Source organism: Umbelopsis ramanniana, assembly GCF_025399195.1.
Source record: "Umbelopsis ramanniana AG unplaced genomic scaffold K450scaffold_98, whole genome shotgun sequence".
NCBI classification, from domain to species: Eukaryota; Fungi; Mucoromycota; class Umbelopsidomycetes; order Umbelopsidales; family Umbelopsidaceae; genus Umbelopsis; species Umbelopsis ramanniana.
The window spans coordinates 1-15,066 of record NW_026252184.1 but is presented as its reverse complement, the minus strand read 5'-3'; the positions used below and the strand labels follow the sequence as shown (position 1 = coordinate 15,066).

General features: G+C 42.1%; 8 protein-coding genes across 9 annotated transcripts; 6 read left to right on the top strand and 2 right to left on the bottom strand.

Moving 5' to 3' along the window:
- Nucleotides 1-863: 863 nt before the first annotated feature.
- K450DRAFT_163169 (uncharacterized protein) lies at nt 864-1,112 on the top strand (the record flags this gene model as incomplete). Its single annotated transcript, XM_051584032.1, has 2 exons — nt 864-977; nt 1,044-1,112. Coding segments are annotated over 2 exons (183 nt in total), but the record flags the coding sequence as incomplete, so codon positions are not given.
- A 107-nt stretch (nt 1,113-1,219) lies between these two features.
- On the top strand, nt 1,220-2,408 carry K450DRAFT_303671 (uncharacterized protein; the record flags this gene model as incomplete). Its single annotated transcript, XM_051593798.1, has 6 exons — nt 1,220-1,309; nt 1,346-1,429; nt 1,632-1,646; nt 1,697-1,861; nt 1,913-1,989; nt 2,280-2,408. The coding sequence occupies 6 exons, from the start codon at nt 1,220-1,222 to the stop codon at nt 2,398-2,400; spliced, it is 552 nt and encodes a 183-aa protein (XP_051440273.1). The 3' UTR covers nt 2,401-2,408.
- A 480-nt stretch (nt 2,409-2,888) lies between these two features.
- K450DRAFT_181081 (uncharacterized protein) lies at nt 2,889-3,647 on the bottom strand (the record flags this gene model as incomplete). Its single annotated transcript, XM_051584355.1, has 3 exons — nt 2,889-3,291; nt 3,366-3,554; nt 3,619-3,647. 3 exons carry the CDS (start codon nt 3,645-3,647, stop codon nt 2,889-2,891), a joined length of 621 nt encoding a protein of 206 aa, XP_051440272.1.
- Nucleotides 3,648-3,693: 46 nt separating this feature from the next.
- K450DRAFT_262509 (uncharacterized protein) lies at nt 3,694-4,855 on the top strand. Its single transcript, XM_051592495.1, has 5 exons — nt 3,694-3,738; nt 3,800-3,822; nt 3,897-4,023; nt 4,087-4,367; nt 4,428-4,855. Exons 1-5 carry the CDS (start codon nt 3,719-3,721, stop codon nt 4,640-4,642), a joined length of 666 nt encoding a protein of 221 aa, XP_051440271.1. The 5' UTR covers nt 3,694-3,718; the 3' UTR covers nt 4,643-4,855.
- On the top strand, nt 4,784-8,046 carry K450DRAFT_262501 (uncharacterized protein). 2 transcript variants are annotated; one of them, XM_051592494.1, is made up of 8 exons: nt 4,784-5,322; nt 5,390-5,450; nt 5,518-5,687; nt 5,766-6,038; nt 6,110-6,221; nt 6,292-6,445; nt 6,516-6,567; nt 6,634-6,944. In XM_051592494.1, the coding sequence occupies exons 1-8, from the start codon at nt 5,068-5,070 to the stop codon at nt 6,718-6,720; spliced, it is 1,164 nt and encodes a 387-aa protein (XP_051440270.1). In that variant the 5' UTR covers nt 4,784-5,067; the 3' UTR covers nt 6,721-6,944. The 2 variants fall into 2 exon arrangements, with proteins under 2 accessions (XP_051440270.1, XP_051440269.1); XM_051592493.1 differs by lacking the exons at nt 4,784-5,322; nt 5,390-5,450; nt 5,518-5,687; nt 5,766-6,038 and adding exons at nt 7,708-7,796; nt 7,861-8,046 and having other exon boundaries at nt 6,177-6,221; nt 6,634-7,636.
- Nucleotides 7,861-8,925, bottom strand: K450DRAFT_262498 (uncharacterized protein). Its single transcript, XM_051592492.1, has 4 exons — nt 8,737-8,925; nt 8,505-8,667; nt 8,322-8,433; nt 7,861-8,200 (listed from the first exon to the last, which is right to left on the bottom strand). Exons 1-4 carry the CDS (start codon nt 8,829-8,831, stop codon nt 8,094-8,096), a joined length of 477 nt encoding a protein of 158 aa, XP_051440268.1. The 5' UTR covers nt 8,832-8,925; the 3' UTR covers nt 7,861-8,093.
- Nucleotides 8,926-8,930: 5 nt separating this feature from the next.
- On the top strand, nt 8,931-12,567 carry K450DRAFT_262494 (uncharacterized protein). Its single transcript, XM_051592491.1, has 12 exons — nt 8,931-9,681; nt 9,751-9,840; nt 9,911-9,973; nt 10,045-10,282; nt 10,341-10,528; nt 10,598-11,041; nt 11,107-11,400; nt 11,459-11,709; nt 11,771-12,004; nt 12,079-12,169; nt 12,233-12,313; nt 12,379-12,567. The coding sequence occupies exons 1-12, from the start codon at nt 8,998-9,000 to the stop codon at nt 12,433-12,435; spliced, it is 2,715 nt and encodes a 904-aa protein (XP_051440267.1). The 5' UTR covers nt 8,931-8,997; the 3' UTR covers nt 12,436-12,567.
- On the top strand, nt 12,528-14,582 carry K450DRAFT_262491 (uncharacterized protein). The gene is made up of 3 exons (XM_051592490.1): nt 12,528-13,428; nt 13,493-13,653; nt 13,742-14,582. Exons 1-3 carry the CDS (start codon nt 12,620-12,622, stop codon nt 14,476-14,478), a joined length of 1,707 nt encoding a protein of 568 aa, XP_051440266.1. The 5' UTR covers nt 12,528-12,619; the 3' UTR covers nt 14,479-14,582.
- The last annotated feature ends 484 nt before the right edge of the window (nt 14,583-15,066 follow it).

The following is a 15,066-nucleotide window of genomic DNA, read 5'->3' as shown; positions in this document are numbered from 1 at the left end:
AACTTTGGTGACTGCCCAATGCCTTCAAAGTCCGCGCGGTTAAAAGCTGTCAACTCCAAGTCCTCGTAGCCTACAGCTGACTATCACAAAAGATTATGCTAGTAAGTTCCAATATATCGTTTACTTAAAGTCCTTCTATGTTTTAATGTGAAATTGATACATAAATTACTTCTTTTCAAAGCCCAATAGTAGCTGTGCTATGGCCTTCAGATGAGCATGTGCTGGATTGTGCCACGAGTTCCACAAACATAAAATTTTTGAGCAATCGATATTGTCTCTCCATCACATTTATCATGAATGCTTCAACTTCGAACGCCAAAAACCCTGTTAACAGATTTTCAAGTGAAGGTTAGATATTATATCGCTTCAATCGATTGTACAGCCAATGGCTGTTATCCCCTGCGACTCGGCACTCAATTGTGTCCCTTAAACTCTTTCGCTTTAGATTTCCAAACAATTCACGCAGTTGTTACTCACGAAGAAATAAGCGTGAGGTAAATAAATATAACCTCGACGAATCTTTTAAGTTATTGTTCTTGTCACTCACATTCAGTAATTACAGAGATTACCTCGTTGACAAGATCGAACGAACCATACTCGAAATTCTAGAGTCAGTATATCATCGAAGGCTTTTCGTTGGAGAACATGGGCTTTGCAGTCGGTTCAGCCTCAAGTAGGAACAATTACCAATGCTGGATAACAAGTCGTGCTTAACTATATTTAATGCTAGCTCTGACTTGATAGCGTTAGCCATACTCGACGGCTGGTATCGGATGGCCATTTCAAATCGTTCGGTAAAGATTTCCTCAGATAGCATACAAGCTAGATTTGACCTGATACTTATTTACTTTGCAGCTCGCTACCTCCGTATTCTGGAGATTATATATAATGCTCTAATTCAAGATGTCATAATTACAAAGCGACACATATATTATCAAGACGTTGAGCTCTTCGGTTCTCAGCAGGCCGTGGACGAGGTATGGTGTCGCGCTTTGTTCGTTAAAGTTTTAATCACGTTGAATTAAAATTTTGGCTTCTGGAAGGTTATTGAGAACATATGCTATAAATACAGTGTTCCTAGACATAATTTAAACATAGTAAGGAATCATAAGCAGCATATAAGTCACTTTTACAAAGAAGTTTATGCTAAACTACAGAATATTTTAGACTGCCTCCTGTAAAGGACTGATTTCGGGGCCCATATCGATAATTTTAAAAAATGGCAGCGTCTTACGCTGTGAATATACATCAGTCTTCAATGTACAAACAACAAATGACAAAACAATGGCAAGTCGACTCAACTAGAAAAGTAAGACGTAGCGTATTATTAATGAACTATTCGCAGAATCTCGGTGTCCCCATTCCATTTGAGGGAAGTATACAGCGCATACAATGCAAAGCCACTAATGTATTGGTGGTTGAAAAAGAGGTGAGAAGAAAATCAAATATAACGGTCAGAATAATTTGATGTGTTTAATAACAATAAACGGAACAGACTATATTTCGGTGGCTTCTGACAAACAACTTCAGCAATCTTTTTTGGAACTGTGTGCTTATAACAGTGAGCAGATATCAGAACATACGATACATTTGAGTATCATACTGAAATTTTTTTGGTTTCTTGCGCTTAGGGAAAGGGGTATCCGGTGAGTTTAATAGGAGACTTCGGAACTGAATGCTAAGCTAAACAAGTCAGTGCTACCAGGATGTTGCAACAAGATACCTCTTGAATATGATATCCACCGCAAATAGATGTTGCGCCATGTCAGATATCGCTAGTCATACAATTAAAATTTGGAGCCTAATAGACGGAGATCCGCATGGAATCGACATTCATGTCGTATACAAGTGGGGTGGACGGGTAAGTGATTACCGAAAATGGCGTCGCTCAGCAAAGTCTCATTTTTTCCAGTCAAAGTATCACCACAATGAAATATTGACCTGCCCAGATATACAATGGCTAGGAATACACTCTCAGGACTTGAAAAGGTATGCAACGAATCTGCATCATCTGAAAAGTAAGACATTGATTAATGAATGTCGCCAGCTTTCCAATTTCCCATGGATGCAAGATACATTTAAACGAAGCTGACAGGAAAAAAGCAATGTCTACTGTCTCGTACTTACGACTTATAGCAAATGAAAATGCAAGCAATATACCGCCATTCAATCAAAGTTATTATCGTGCTCAGTTTCTGATGTACAGTTGAATTTATTTATTTTTTACCTATAATTTACTTTAGTATCACGCAGCTAACTGTCTACAAAATTTGATACAGCCGTGAACTTTCCTACATTTTGCATCAAAATGTTAAATATGAGCTAGAGGCTCTATGTTCGATTGATAACCAGGGGCTGTTGTTATACCTTCAAAGGAAGATATGGCAAGAACAACTTTGAACAGCTGCTATCTTTGTGTGGATTTCATCATACTAACGTAGTTAGTAAGGGGACGAACATCTTTGAGATAGCTGCCTTGTATATTTCCCGGTTCATTTCTATGGCTTTACATCAAATCGAAGACCACTATCAAAACTTTCTAGAGGAGTAAAATAAAATTTTATTCGTTCATGTACATGTGAGGCCAGCTTTGTCTCTGATCATCCGTTGGATGTCTACAATATTCGTTTGTCTATCTATGCTGATCATGACAGGAAAGGTCAGAGGTCTTTTCAATACAATCCTCCGGCATTATATCGATTTAAATATTTGTGTAACCTCTATCGTCGTATTCATCATCTTCATCGTCACTCAAGGCAGCTGTTGCACTTGAGCTGTAGAGAGACTTTTTACTACGAGAGCTTTCTTGCTCTTCGTCCTTGTCACCTGGTTCGACAGGAAGCGCGCCTGTTTGAACCAATTGCTTACGAAGACCTGTTGCCAAACTATCAATAAAAAGGTCCTGCCGAACATACAATTTGGCGCAAGAGCCACTTACTTTCGACGGTCATTTTCATTCCTCCAAACAAAATGGCACCGATCATATTAGCCCTGATATCGCCATTGACGTACACGAGTAATGTAGGGACATTGCGGTCGGGATAGTTTGGAATACACTGATCTGCCACTATTTTCAAGAACTTGACAGCCTTATATCGTTGAGCCAATTCTGACAAATGCCTACTCATCAACTTGCAAGCGGGAATGGAGTCATTGTACAGGTGGACAATTACAGAACACTCTTTGCTTGCCTCGGTGACCTCTTTGACAAAATCAGGTTTCGATATTTGCCTCACCTCTCCATACTTTTCTTTGCTGGCTATTTGTTGCATTTCCTTCATACGCTTCATTCTGTCAGGATAGCACGTTAGTAAGTAAGGTACGGCCGTCCACAAACATCAGATGGCCTTAACGAACTCACATACCTATACTCTAGAAGGATTCTGTCATCCTGCTCGTCCTCTAGCTCGTCAAGTTCGTCCAGGGTTTTGTCATCTAGGCTGTTGTTCTTAGCAACACGCTCTGCAATTACTTCATCGATCAGATCGTTGATTTCCTCTTCGGTCTTTTCATCTTTAGGAGGGAGAATGCCGCGTGCGCGCAAAATGTCGTTCCTAACACCAACGTAATTAAGAATACATAGCCATGTAAATCAAGTAAGAAAAACAGATTACTTACCACTCGGTGTCTGCGTTGGGATCATCCATGTCTAATAAAAAGCTGTAAAATGCCAAGCGGAGTCTTTGCACGTCACTTTTGTACATCTCTTCATCTCACCATGGCCACTCTGGGTGAAGCGTAAGTAATCCCTGGTAGAGCTGCCATCAGAAACTGAGCTAACACAATTAACTATTCATAGTAAGCAAATGATATTGGATCCAGGTATTGTGTTATAAAACGTGAGCATCATGGATTTAGGGCCAATGTGTAGTAATGCTGACTTGCTCGCGTTGTAGCCATTAGAGACTGGGTCTTATTACCCATTATGGTGGTGATGTTACTCGTTGGTGTCCTTAGACATCATATAACTGTACTTATTACTGGAACTCCCAAGAAGCCACAGTTGAAAGCTGTCAGAGAAAGGTAGAGTTGGCACATTGCATAAAAATATGCAGCGATTCAGCAGCACTAATGCAAGCATTACAGCAAAGCGTTGATGAGAGGATCACAACTCCGAGCTTTCCGAAATGCTATTCCACCACACGCTTTTGCAAGTCGCAAAGCATTCCTTACGGAGGCATACGACCAAGGCAAATATCTCAAAAATCCAAATGCGCCAAAGGAAGGTGTCCCTGCGCCAAATCCAATGACAGATCCAGATATGATGGAAGGCATGATGGAAGGCATGAAAAAGCAAGTAACCAACATGGTTCCCCAGATGCTTATTATGGGATGGATCAATTTCTTCTTCCAAGGCTTCGTCGTCAGTAAGTATACCGCATTTTGAAATGCATCACTGGTGGTGAACATGGCTGATACCCTTCCAGTTAAGCTGCCTTTCCCTTTGACCTTGCGATTCAAGTCAATGCTTCAAAGTGGAGTTGATACCCGGGACATGGATGTTACCTGGGTTTCTTCACTTTCCTGGTATTTCCTCAACTTGTTTGGTCTTAGCAGTGTTTTCACATTGATTTTGGGAGACAATAACGGTAATATTCTGTATATTTTGGGTTTGCATCATTATAATGAGCCAATTTATTGACCTCACAATTACATTAGCTGCTGGGGCTGGCATGAATGATATGGCTGCTATGGGAGGAGGTATGGCAGGTATGGCAAGCATGGCAGCACCTGGACAACCACAAGACTTCAACAAGATTTTCATGGCGGAGAAAGAGAACTTGATGATCACCTCACATGACTGGGAGCTGGAATCCATTGAGGAAAAAGTCCTCCGTAAGTATGGTAAATTCACTGGAATCACTTCCAGCAAAACTCCAAAGTCTCCGGAAATCAAGAAGGAATTGACTGTAAAGGATAAAATCAGAGCTGCGCAAAAAGCAAAGAAGCGATCATAGATGAGAACCCAAAAAATAAAAAAAATTCCGGGCCATGTGACCTTTTGAGCATTGTCAACTTGTCCGCGGGGACATTCATTCAATTTCGAATCTCTTTTTCCTTCTTCTTATGGTTTTTTCATACTTGGCAGCACTATTGCCCTTTCTTCCCTTGAAGCAAACCCCAATAACAACGACATCTGTCCTCATTCCCTATACAACTGAGTGGGTCCATGCTTTAGAGCAACTCTACAACGTTTTTCCACACTCATCCAACTCTACAAAGTCAGACGCATGCTTATTCGATGTACCAAAGTTCAACTGCACATCATTTTACTGGGAGGATGGTATAGCAAAGAGAGATGTTCGACATTTGCGCCCTCAGGTGAGACAATATCATTTGCACCTCCCAAATTTTGATCATGATAATGGAAAGCTGATTGGCGAAACAGGATATCAAAGCTGTCATATCTATCGGAGATAGTATATCGGCTGGCTTCGGTATGCAGACAGGTAAAGTGCTTAGCATGCCTCCTTGACTTCTTGCCGAGTGTATGATTGAAACTGACAATGCCATCAGCGAGGCCACCTTTTGGGACGGTTTGGGAGTACCGTGGAAAAGTTTTTAGCTCTGGATCCGACCCCGATGAGTACACCATTGCAAATTTTCTCTCGAGTTATACGGATACTAAAGGTGGACCAGCTGGCATTACTATGCCACTGGCGAGAGGAAAAGGACTGAATGGTGCAGTAAGTTATTGAAAAACAACTCCTGGATCCCTGGTATAATGCATGAATCCCAAAATTTACTCGCATTTGCATTGAAAGATAAGTGGCGGCGTGGTTCAAACGTTGGACGAAGAAGTGACTCGACTGGTACATCAATTGTCACATAAAGAATACGCAGATATACGGGATGACTGGAAATTGATCACAGTATTAATTGGTGCCAACAATTTGTGTGGATTATGCGCAGCGCCATCGACGGGCTTACCAGACCAAGCAACTGCAGACGCTTTCGAACATCATTTAAGGCTGGCCTTGGAACGATTGAGAACCGAAATTGGGCATACTTTTGTCAACTTAATGGCTATGTTTAGCGTAAGTAAGAATTGTTGTTGCATGAATAATTTTTGACATTGGTTGTCATCTGACGACCACTTGCTTGTCAGGTTTCGGTAGTGTATGACGCCGCGCGGGGTGAGCAATATTGCGAGTTCTTGATGGACAAGTCAAATATGTATATCTGCCCATGTGCTCAGGGTACGGATGAAGATCGAAGAGGTATCTTACTATTTGCGAAATGTGTGAAGCCACTGGAACGCCACTCCTCTAATCTTCTCTTCTTTGATAGCGGCCGATGATATGGTGAAAGAATATAATCTTCGTATGTATAAAGTAGCCGATGAATTTCAGATATATGATGACTTTACGGTAGTGGTGCAGCCAGCATTGACGGCGTTTGATGTTGCAAAGTACAAACAAGCGTATTTCAGTGGAATGGACTGGTGAGTGCCTTGTCCCACCATCTGGGAACATGCGGAGAAGACCTGAAACTTATTTTTTTGGTGCTTATAGCTTCCATCCCAATCTCTGTGCAAATCAAATAATGGCCATAGCTTTATGGAATGTAAGTGTTTATCAAATTCTATGACCAAATTGCTTGGCAATTTGACTGATTTCTTAATTTTTTTAGAATATGTTCTCGACAGAAAAGCATCGACCCGTAGATGCCAGTGAAATCAATATCGATTGTCCAAGCGCGTACGACTATATCCAGTAGCTGCTCAGACGTTACACAGCCATTTTGTACCATCGTACAAGAACTAATAATATATAAAAATGAATCCCAATCCATCTTAAGCTATTGTATCTTCTCTTGGCTGCCAATGTTTCGTTCAAAGTCGACTGTGAACGACCCGGTCATCACCTCGTCCCTGGATTCCGGAAAGGCGTCCATCGTGCGCAGGGCTACCGAACCATCGCTTTCATCTCCATCTACACCTCAATCGTTCGCCCGTGGAGAGGATTACTTTACCATGGCTAACCATTCCAGTGGTACTCTGAATGGCACACCAGGACGTATGATGCAACGCGAAAATTCGCAGTCTTCGTTTGGATCGGGGATGGCATCCATTCGCATGTCATCTGATGTTGCATCTAGCCGGCCCAATCTCTCACAGGAGACGTTTGAGGTGGTTGATCTACAAGCGAGTCCAAACGGACATGCTCAGTATGACTTTAACAAGTCTTTACCCGAAGCACCAGCGGAAACATCGCAAGATGTCACGGTAGAAAGCATGACAGCGGTGCTTGCGGCTGCTGTCCAAATGTCCACAAATCCCGGCAAAAGCCTCTCAAGTTTATCTCTAGGATCTGCATCCATTGTGCCATCTACCAGTCCACCAGCAGATCCCAGACCTTCACCTGGCATAAGCGTTAGAACATCAAGACTATTCAGTTTTAGCGCTAAAAAACCTGAATCTTCTTCTCCTGCCTTAACTGAAAGTGTCAGCACCCCTACATCTGCGTCATCAGGAGCTTCACTAGATTCCTCAGGGGCCACCACTCCATCCCGCTTCACATTGTTCTCCCGCAGGTCGGGTAACAATATCCCAACCAAAGAAAATAAGGTGACTGAGGACGAGGATGAAAACGGCATGAGGGAGCTGGAATATCGTGGTATAACGGTTAAAGAGGTAATATGGTGTTCCATGATCCTGGATAATACAATAAAGTGGTTGTACTAACATTTAGACAAATGATGTAGATCAAAGGTACTCTCAAGACCATGGTGATTCCAGATAACGTGAAAAACCCAATGCCAGAATCCAAAATTCAACGTCCAGGATTTGCTCGGTAAGACTTCATCTTGTATATGCCCTGTATAATCTATATTCTCACACTAAACCATCCTATCTAGTGTCATTTACTAAATACCATAGGATTGCCTGAGATTGCAATATCCATTTTATATCTGTTGAAACTTATTCTTTGAAATGTATACCATTCCGTTCATTTGGCCTGTATAGAACACAATCATATAAATAACATTAGCGTTCAAGCTGCGTATCTGAAATTCAATTTCTTTTTATTCTTCGTCAGTCTATGTACATGAAAAGTTAACGGCGCTGTAGTATTCATGGCGACGGTCGATTAATCTTCATCTTCATCTGCTTCGTCCATCTTTTGTGCTGCTTCAGCGTCAGCAACAGCGTCAGCGATGCCTGTTCCAGTCTTTGTATCAGACTTAAGGCGCTCGCCTAAATCAAATAGTCATCATGTTAGTATACAAAGCACGACTCCGATCTCGCGCAAATCCCATGGCTGTATTTGTATGCACACAGACATGTCCTCATGGAAGAAATATTCACAAGTACTTACGAATAATCTCAGCAATAGCTCGTTGTGTTCGTTTATCTAAACTTTCCAACTTTTTTTCGACGTCCCGCTTTAAGTCCCAATTAGCACGCTTCGGTGCCAAGCTGAAAAGATCCTATTGATGCATGCAAACGTCAGTAAGTGGGTTTTGCGCCAAATTCACAGTCGATAGAAAGCTCCACGTACAATTTCTTCTTTATGCATGCGTTCAGCTTCTTCCAATGCCTCCTTGGTGATATTTCTTGTTTCTTGTTCAACAGTATTTTGGATATCGTCAGGTGTTGCTATGCTCGTGTTCTTTTGTAATTCCTCATCTGTTGGTGTGTAATTTCTAAAGGAAAGCTCGGGTCTAACAAGATGGGCGAAGGTTGATTAGTTTCGCAGCGTGAACAAACGAGACGGGTGCAATGATCCTTACTTTTCTCCGTTGGTTTGATCGTTGGCTTCTGATTGAAGCTTTCGCTTACGCAGAGCTTGCAGTCTTTGTTTTCGCTTTTCAGCTTCAGCTTCCATGAGGAAATAGTGTGAGGAGACGAGACAAAAAAATTAAACAGGCTGCCTTTCCAGCCAGTTTGATTGTGGCAAATTGCACGTCACTCCTTCCCCGTCCCAACCTGCGCTACCGAACGCTTTCTATCGCGCCGTTTCCTCTATCTGATATCAGTCGTACGACTAATACATGGTGTCGTTGAAGGAGATTGGGCAGGCTATAGCCTCTGCTCTTCGAAGCACACCACAAAACGATGCACAGGAAGTGCTGGATCTCATAGATCTCTATTTGGATCAACAGCGGTCGCAGTCAACTACCACTCCGTCCTTCGGCGATCCTGGAGCCATTGACAAGCTATCAGCCGAATTACTACATATACTCAAGACAGAAATACTAGCTGATCCAACAGTGACCATTGTGTCCATACAGCCCGTCACAACGAAAGTTCAGACGAAACATTACGTCTTGCTTCGAATAGTCCATCAGCTACTCCCGGTCTTTGGAGTCAACCGCATACTCAACGATTGGTGGCCCAACGCACTCAAGCCTGTTCTTCAGAACTCGCATTATTCCAAATCATCTAAAGAAGAATCTATCAAAATTGCCGCTGATGCTTTAATATTAGAAGACCAAAACTCTGAGTCCATCAAAAATAATACATTTCTCAACCTGGTCATTAAAGACTATCTTCAATGGTCAAACAGACAGCAACAAGATAAAATGGAAGCACTTGATGCTCTCGACATGCCAAGTGAAGTTGATGATACCAGCAGAATGAAATCACAGCATCAAACCTTACTTGATCAGGAGCAGGACGAGTGGTCAAAAAACCTGTCAGCCATCATGGTTGCATTTGGAACGGCTAGGACAAAGGTAACCATCACGACATGAGTAGTCTGTCAATGGAACAAAAAGGTTGCTTATTATTTCCCCCATTTCCAGAGTTTCTTTCTGCTCGTTGAAGATTACTTTGTACAAAGTCAGTATCGCCTTCAAATCATTTACCTCATCAGCGCCTTTATTCCTCGCAAGGTATGTCACCTCTTAGGTTTTTCAGCTCACACTTGGGAGTTATGTTTTCTAACTGCGATACTTCATTCAGAGGACACATATTCATGACATATTGCAAACACCATTGTTTGACTCCATGTTGAAGTCCTTGATGGTAATTGAACCAGTACATGCAACAAGTTATTGAACCCCAAATGATACTAATACTTTCAAACCATCATTCAGTATGATAATTCCACAACCCTTATTGCCATTTCTGTCACCAACCTCATTATGCTTCTGCCTCGGATATGCGCCTACCTTTCGCCTTTTTTACCAAAGCTCTTCTACATTTTCGCACGTGCCGTTTGCTGGGATCAGCTGCGTGACTTTAGACAAAATAGTGGTAGTACACAGGATACTAGCTTAGCATCACGGGAAGCATCATCGAAGAATATACAGATTGATGGTTGGGATGTACTTGGTAAGGCTGAAAGAATGATTCGCTGAGCTAGTATGGCATACACTAACATCGGGTATAGATTATACCTTCTCGAAACTGGCTGCACCTCCGTCAAATCCGAGAACCGGTGCATTTTTCACCTCTCTATATGGCCTGTATCCATGCAACTTCACCTCATTCCTTCATGCTCCGTATGGGTATTTTGGAAGAAATGAATTCAATTTACCAGAGCAGTTTGACGAAGATACCTTTCGATCCCGAATTATAGTAAGTCGATTGATCTTATTTCAAGCAAATTGCTATCCTGTTAAAATGCTAATTTTCTTTATGTACCAGCCCCAAGTTAATAGACATATGCTTCACCCGAACCTTGTTGTCATGGACGCTTCAACCGAGCTTGTCGACCACTCGAGATGGATGAAGCTTGAACCGCCGGATGTCATGGCCCAGATTATGAGCTTAGATCTTACTAATGCAGCATCTCGAGTTGCCTTTAGCGAAGAAAACTCTTCAAATGCTCATATATCATCCTGGTTGTTTGAAGAAAAAGTGCGCGCCGAGGCCAGTGAATCCAAAGCTGTGAAAAGCGAACCTTTGACGACTAGTCCTCACCAGGACAACGTGGAAGATCAACCGATAAATACACCTACCCCGAGCAATAAGAAGAAAATGAAGGCAGTTTCGATTGCTAATGTGCTCAATGTTCACAAGGCTTTAAAGAGCGGTGCAGAAGTAGTTGTAGGGGATGACGTCTGGGTAAGATTGAACTTCATTATTACTGTACATTTTATACGACTTCTCTGCCTGGATATGACCAGTAACCTGATGATCTTTTTAATTTTAAGGAATCTGGCCTTGAACACTGGCCATCTTCAGCAGAAGGATCGCCAAATCCAGACGATATGACGGTATCGGAAGGGGCACCTACACCAGCACCAAACTATATGATGGCAGCGGAAGATGGCACATCTTCCTCGGAACAAAAACTTCTCATTGCAGCTCTGAAGAGAGAGGTGCTGTTACTGCGCAACGAGTTGAACTTTGAGATGTTCTTGAAGCAACAACATCTACAACATATTGGCAGGTTACATCGAGAACACGTGATGGATATCTCTGTTGAAGCTGAAAGGCAACAAATGGTAAGATATAAAGCTCTATGGTAGACTACTGATAATGGCCATTAATCACAAATTTCAGTACAATGCTACAAGAATGTTGCAACAGCAACTTCAGCGCACTACCACAGCATTAGATAAACTGAAGGCTGAAAATGCAACCACCAAAGTAAGGCATATTGAATGGGAAGAAGAGCAGTCCAAGAAGTTACGGGACTACCGAGAACAGAGAAAGCAATGGCAAATGGAAATGGCCAAAGCAAGAGAGCAAGTTGCAGAGTTTGAAACTATTCTTAAAGTTCAAGATGGCCAATTGGAACAAGCTCGGAAGAGGTATTTATTTGTTATCATAACTTAACGGCACCTGATTTGTTTGCTGATGTGCTATTATCAGAGTATTTGATCTCGAGAGCGAACTGGAGTTCTTAAGGCCCACTCTAGTGACTGTTCAAGAGTACGAGACCGAAATAGATCAATTGACGAAGCAATTAGCGCTGTGGGAACAAGATACCGGGACGATAAAAACGCAAAAGCAATACATCGAAAGTCTACTTTCGCGATGGCGGGCTACTGAGAATATTCTCGAAAGCTACCGGGAGAGTGAACACGCCGCCAAGGCTACATTGAGGTACATATACCGTGGTGCTCTATCTACTAACAATCTTGTAACAGAATGTGCGTTAACACTTCTTTTCATATTAGTAAAATGCAACTCAAATACAACGAAATGGAGGCAACTTTAACCAAAATAGAACAATCCAACGAAAAGAGGGCTCTGATATCGTCAAAGGAGGCAAGTACCCGAGTGGCTTTATGCGTGTGATGCAAAGAAACCGGTGACTAACATATTATTTAGTCGGTTAGCTCTCAACAATCTGAAGTCGAGAAGCTTCGGCAAAAGTTGGAGAGCCTCTTGGAAAGAAACGAGACATTGGAGGTAGGATTTTTGAACTTTTCTAAACCTTTGCACTTTGAAAATTACTCACCACGATACCCTGGTAGTTGGAGAAGCTCGATCTGCAGGCTAAGTTGGAGCACACTTCTCATGATCAATCGTGATCCCTTTCATAGTAATAGCGCTTGTGTTTAGCAATCAGTTAGCTTATAGCGCGCACACCGGCGCAAGGGATGCGAGGCCAACCTCCGTCCCGTGCATTTGGAACAAATAAAAAATCTCGTATGTAAAGAGCGCCATGACGTATTTTTCGTCCCCTTTGTTCGCTGTTCCTTTTCAACTCATTGCATGACTACCGAAAAACCATCACCAGGTGCAGACGACAGCAAGAATGTTAACAATGTCTTGTCATCGTCTGTAGCCGGGGCATCATACCTAATCTTGCTACAGCTTGCTTCTCGCATGCTGACTTTTGCACTGCATCAGATCGTTGTACGTTACTCGTCAGCAGAAACTCTCGGTATCGCCTCCGTCAAGTTAGAGTTACTACTCTCAACCATCTTGTTTTTAAGCCGAGAAGGTTTCCGTTGCGCCTTGTTACGTGGAGGTAACTCACAAACTACCCAAGAAATCAAGTCCGATAAACCTGTATCCAAGGATGCTGTTTTGGTCTCGTCTGCAGAAGGTCAGGTGCAGAAAATAACAAACCTCGCCTATGTGCCAATGATTATAGGTCTAGTGACAACATTGACGGCGTGTGTGTACTACCTCTCTAGTATTGACGACGAAACCGCTTTAAAGTATCCATTCTATCGCACATCCATCGTGTTATTCGGCCTATCTGCATACTGCGAGCTGATCATCGAGCCATTGTACATTATGGCTCTCAGCAACCTCTACTTCAAGTTGCGTGTATCTGTTGAAGGAATTTGTGTTCTCGTACGATGCGTGCTTACCTTCGGATTAACTGTTCTTGGATCCAATGGATCAGCCACAAACCGATATGGTGTACTCGCTTTTGCCGTGGCTCAGTTTGCGTACAGTCTTGTAATGGTGTTTGGATACGCTGGATTTTTTATCAACAAAGTCAGAAGTGGTCAGATCAATGGCAAGACCATCTTACCTCGAAAGCTGGTAGCTGTCAACGAGGACGGAAGGTGAGTACAGACAGACCGAGATGTATGTAAGATGTTTCAAGAGTATTCAACTTTTCTTCAACAGCACAAGAACATTCTGGTTTGACAGAGAACTGCTTGACCTGTCTGTCACTCTAACGAAACAGTCACTTTTGAAGCATGTATTGACAGAAGGCGACAAAATGCTGGTGTCCGCTCTTAGTTCTGACAAGGATCAAGGAGTGTATGCTTTGGTTGTTAACTATGGTAAGAGAGATGAGGTGGCAAATTATGACGCCATTTGAAAGATACGACCAAAACCATCATTAATGTTAACACCATTGTCTTTGCAAAGGTTCTTTGATCGTTCGCATTCTTTTTGGTCCATTGGAGGAGACAGCCAGAACGCTGTTTTCCAAGCTTTTGTCCGATATTGGTGATCAGCCATTGACAAAGTCGCAAAACCGGGTGCTTGAAACCTCTGCTCGCATTCTTGTTACTATTTTCAAGTTTCATATTCTCCTCGGCCTCATATTTATATGTTTTGCGACAAACTACACAGCTACACTGATTGATCTGCTGGTCGGTTCTGCATGGTCTCAAAATACAAATGCACCGTTAGTCCTTTCTTTCTACTGTGCATATGTTCCTGTCATGGGTATCAACGGAATAAGCGAAGCTTTTGTTCAAGCAGTGGCAACAGAGCAGCAATTGGCTCGGCTAAGCAAGTTCATGATCGTCTTCTCGCTCATCTTTGTGTCTTCGGGTGTGCTCTTCATGCACTTTATGCACCTAGGTGCCATCGGTTTGATTTTGGCGAACATTGTAAATCTCGGATCTCGTATTATATATAGCTGGATTTTCATTCGCAAATACTTTTTGGACAAGCGTGGGCAAGATGTGTCTTTGTTATCACAAATGATCACCATTCGAAATTGGTTCCCCAGCAAAGTCGTCTTGTTGGCGTTTGCTTCAGGATGGGCCGTTACCAGGTTGTCTGAAGAAATAATAGGATGGACAACGTTTCGCGAGAAGGTCATGCATATTGCTGTTGGAGGAGTGGCGGCCTTGTTTGCACTGGCATCAATGTAAGTCACAATTGAAGTACTGTGAATTGCAAATATCCGCTACATATCGATAACAATTTTGAATTATTCAGTTGGTGGAAAGAGAAGGTCTTCCTGCAGGACATTAAGAATATAATTAGAAAAGACAAGAAACAAGATTAGACATTCTTCTTCCTCATATACCCTTAAACCACCATACAATATACACTTGATTAACAACTACTACAGTCCTTTTAGAAATAATTTGCGCTGACATCATATAAGTTTAGCTTCGTATCAAAATGTTGAACTCTGCCAAAAAATTTAAACGGATATCTTCCAATATACAATCGTTTGAAAAGTGGTTTGCGTCAGCTTGCATTTTTTTATGAATGCAAAATTTGACAGACAATCCAAATATTGTTAGCAGTAAAAATTAAAACGTGAAAGAAGATGGAACCAGAGCTTCAGGGGACACCTATGGATCTAGAGTTCTATTTGACATGGTTTATAATGACACATAATCAAACGGAAATCAAAGAGTATGATTTTGCTTTCAAATGATCGAGTAAAATCCCTACGACAACATCATCAGTAGCTACCACCTTCTCAGCGAAGTACAAGGAATGATTGG

What these genes read in the sequence shown, in the direction of transcription:
- K450DRAFT_262509 (XM_051592495.1), top strand. Translation starts at nt 3,719, where the DNA reads ATGGCCACTCTGGGTGAAGC. An exon ending in GCAAATGATATTGGATCCAG is followed by an intron (nt 3,823 to 3,896) that starts GTATTGTGTTAT and finishes CTCGCGTTGTAG; the next exon opens with CCATTAGAGACTGGGTCTTA. An exon ending in TTGAAAGCTGTCAGAGAAAG is followed by an intron (nt 4,024 to 4,086) that starts GTAGAGTTGGCA and finishes CAAGCATTACAG; the next exon opens with CAAAGCGTTGATGAGAGGAT.
- K450DRAFT_262494 (XM_051592491.1), top strand. Translation starts at nt 8,998, where the DNA reads ATGGTGTCGTTGAAGGAGATTGGGCAGGCTATAGCCTCTGCTCTTCGA. An exon ending in GCCGCCAAGGCTACATTGAG is followed by an intron (nt 12,005 to 12,078) that starts GTACATATACCG and finishes TTTTCATATTAG; the next exon opens with TAAAATGCAACTCAAATACA. An exon ending in CTCTGATATCGTCAAAGGAG is followed by an intron (nt 12,170 to 12,232) that starts GCAAGTACCCGA and finishes CATATTATTTAG; the next exon opens with TCGGTTAGCTCTCAACAATC.
- K450DRAFT_262501 (XM_051592494.1), top strand. Translation starts at nt 5,068, where the DNA reads ATGGTTTTTTCATACTTGGCAGCACTATTGCCCTTTCTTCCCTTGAAG. An exon ending in TATTTCAGTGGAATGGACTG is followed by an intron (nt 6,446 to 6,515) that starts GTGAGTGCCTTG and finishes TGGTGCTTATAG; the next exon opens with CTTCCATCCCAATCTCTGTG. An exon ending in TGGCCATAGCTTTATGGAAT is followed by an intron (nt 6,568 to 6,633) that starts GTAAGTGTTTAT and finishes TAATTTTTTTAG; the next exon opens with AATATGTTCTCGACAGAAAA.
- K450DRAFT_262491 (XM_051592490.1), top strand. Translation starts at nt 12,620, where the DNA reads ATGACTACCGAAAAACCATCACCAGGTGCAGACGACAGCAAGAATGTT. An exon ending in GCTGTCAACGAGGACGGAAG is followed by an intron (nt 13,429 to 13,492) that starts GTGAGTACAGAC and finishes TTTCTTCAACAG; the next exon opens with CACAAGAACATTCTGGTTTG. An exon ending in TGCTTTGGTTGTTAACTATG is followed by an intron (nt 13,654 to 13,741) that starts GTAAGAGAGATG and finishes GTCTTTGCAAAG; the next exon opens with GTTCTTTGATCGTTCGCATT.
- K450DRAFT_262498 (XM_051592492.1), bottom strand. Translation starts at nt 8,831, where the DNA reads ATGGAAGCTGAAGCTGAAAAGCGAAAACAAAGACTGCAAGCTCTGCGT. An exon ending in GATCAAACCAACGGAGAAAA is followed by an intron (nt 8,668 to 8,736) that starts GTAAGGATCATT and finishes CCATCTTGTTAG; the next exon opens with ACCCGAGCTTTCCTTTAGAA. An exon ending in GCATGCATAAAGAAGAAATT is followed by an intron (nt 8,434 to 8,504) that starts GTACGTGGAGCT and finishes ATGCATCAATAG; the next exon opens with GATCTTTTCAGCTTGGCACC.